Here is a 1,742-nt window from a genome sequence, read left to right on the forward strand (position 1 = left end):
GAGCGGGACCCGGCCCGGCCCATCCCCTCCGCGCCCGGGAGGCGCTGCCCGTCCGGCGGCCCCGGCAGCCGCCCCCGCGCCGCAGGCCCGAGGAGGGGAGGGACCCCGGAGGCGCCCACGAACTCGGGCGGAGGCGGAGCGACGCGCGGGCCGCGGCCCCCAAGGGCGCCGGGCGGCGGCGAGGGCACAGATGGGGCGCGAGGAAGTCGTCGCGGAGCGCGGAGAGACAGTACTCACCCGTCCATTGCACACAGAGGAGACCCGCAGGGGACGGAGTGGAGGCGCCGGAATAGCAGGAACCGACCCAACGGCTCCGAGTTATAGACTCACAAAATGGCGGAGACGCCCGAACACGTCCCCCGCGCGCTCTGCCCATTGGCTCCCGCCACGGAGAGGGGGCGGGGCGGGCGCCGCGCGCCCCCGCCAGCGCCTCCCAATGGCTAGGAGGCCGCTCGAGGGGTGGAGCCAAGAGGAATGGCGGGCGGCCATTGGGGAAGGCGGCCGTCCGTCAGGGCTCGAAGCGGAAACGACCCGTGGAGACGGGGGAGGGGAGAAAAGGCGGGATCATATCACGGAGCCTGAGCCAGTGGGCGAGCTGCTCTCCTGCGTGGGGCTTTGCGGGAGAAGCCATCTTGAGAGTGGGTACGTGGCGAGTCAGGCGGCGGGAAGCGTGCTTTCCACCAGGCTGCCGCCATCTTGCAAACGGGCAGGATCCGTCCGCGGGCATGAGGGTAGAGGGAGGTGCGTCGCCATCTTGGAGTCGGGCAGGGAACCTATGGGGCTCCATCTTGCTTTTGGGCACGTGGCTGAAAAGGCTGATTCCAACCGAGACCTTACTCCGAGGTTGGCGTGCGGGGAGGGGGAGGCCGCTTAAGCCGCCCCGGGCTAGCCGGGGCTCCGTCTGCACTGCTGGTCTCTGATACTGAGAGCATGACGTGGTCAGGGATCGCCCCCGACGGTCCTCTGTTCGCCCCCGAGCAGCGAAGCCCGACCGCAGCCCTCTGCCCTGCCCGCAGCGGGGGCCCGAGCCCCAGGCGCGCAGAGCAGAGCCCCGCTGTCCTGGGGCGCCAGGGAGGGGTGCATCTCCGTCCCGGCAGAGCCAGGGGACGTCCGAAACGTATCTCCCGGCAGAGTCGTACGGGGTTGGGGCGACAGCGGCGGTCAGCGGGGCGGCCCGAGCTGGGAGGCCGTGCGCAGGGCGGGCTTGGCGCAGCGCCCCCCGAGTGGATGCGCCGGGCCTGGAGGACACGGCCCTGAGGCCCCTTCGCCGCACGTCCGCGCTGAGAAAGGGGTTTCTAGTTGGGACCAGGCTGGAGATGGGGGAGAAATGACCTTGGTTGCCCTAGGTGGAAGCCAAGGCGCCCTGCCTGTCAGGCCGGGCTTCCTCTGGGCAGCCGGTCCCCGGGACCACGCTGGGCCTGGCGCCCGTGCCCCCGAGCTCCGGCAGCCTGGGGCTGCGGCCCATTTCCCCGGAGGCCTCCCGTCCTGGGGCCCTGGACCTCGCTTGCTTGCGCTGAAGGCCATCTGTAGCCCCAGGACCGCTAATCAGGAATGTTCCGCTGGATTTAGGAGAATCTCTGACACATTCCCGTGGATTTGCTCCCCCCAGGACTCCCACTTGAGCTGTGCTTTGGGCACCACCAGGGCCGGCAGCTCATCTTCCTTCTGGGGGCACTGGTGCCAGGGGTGCCCCCCCAGAGCAGCGGAGACGGAGGGGGACGTGGGAGTGCCCCAGCCCAGGG

At 70.6% G+C, this 1,742-nt stretch overlaps 1 protein-coding gene across 2 annotated transcripts in view; it reads right to left on the bottom strand.

Annotated features, from left to right (window-relative positions):
• PTBP1 (polypyrimidine tract binding protein 1) overlaps positions 1-376 on the bottom strand; it is a 12,593-nt gene extending 12,217 nt beyond the window's left edge. For both annotated transcript variants that reach the window (XM_025861197.2, XM_025861196.2), the window contains exon 1: positions 238-376. In XM_025861197.2, the coding sequence (XP_025716982.1) occupies positions 238-245 (8 nt within the window). In that variant the 5' untranslated portion in view covers positions 246-376. The remainder of the gene's footprint in view (positions 1-237) is intronic.
• Positions 377-1,742: the final 1,366 nt, after the last annotated feature.

Source organism: Callorhinus ursinus, unplaced genomic scaffold (genome assembly GCF_003265705.2).
Source record: "Callorhinus ursinus isolate GAN/ISIS: 27379988/994484 unplaced genomic scaffold, GSC_fseal_2.0 scaffold77, whole genome shotgun sequence".
NCBI lineage: Eukaryota > Metazoa > Chordata > Mammalia > Carnivora > Otariidae > Callorhinus > Callorhinus ursinus.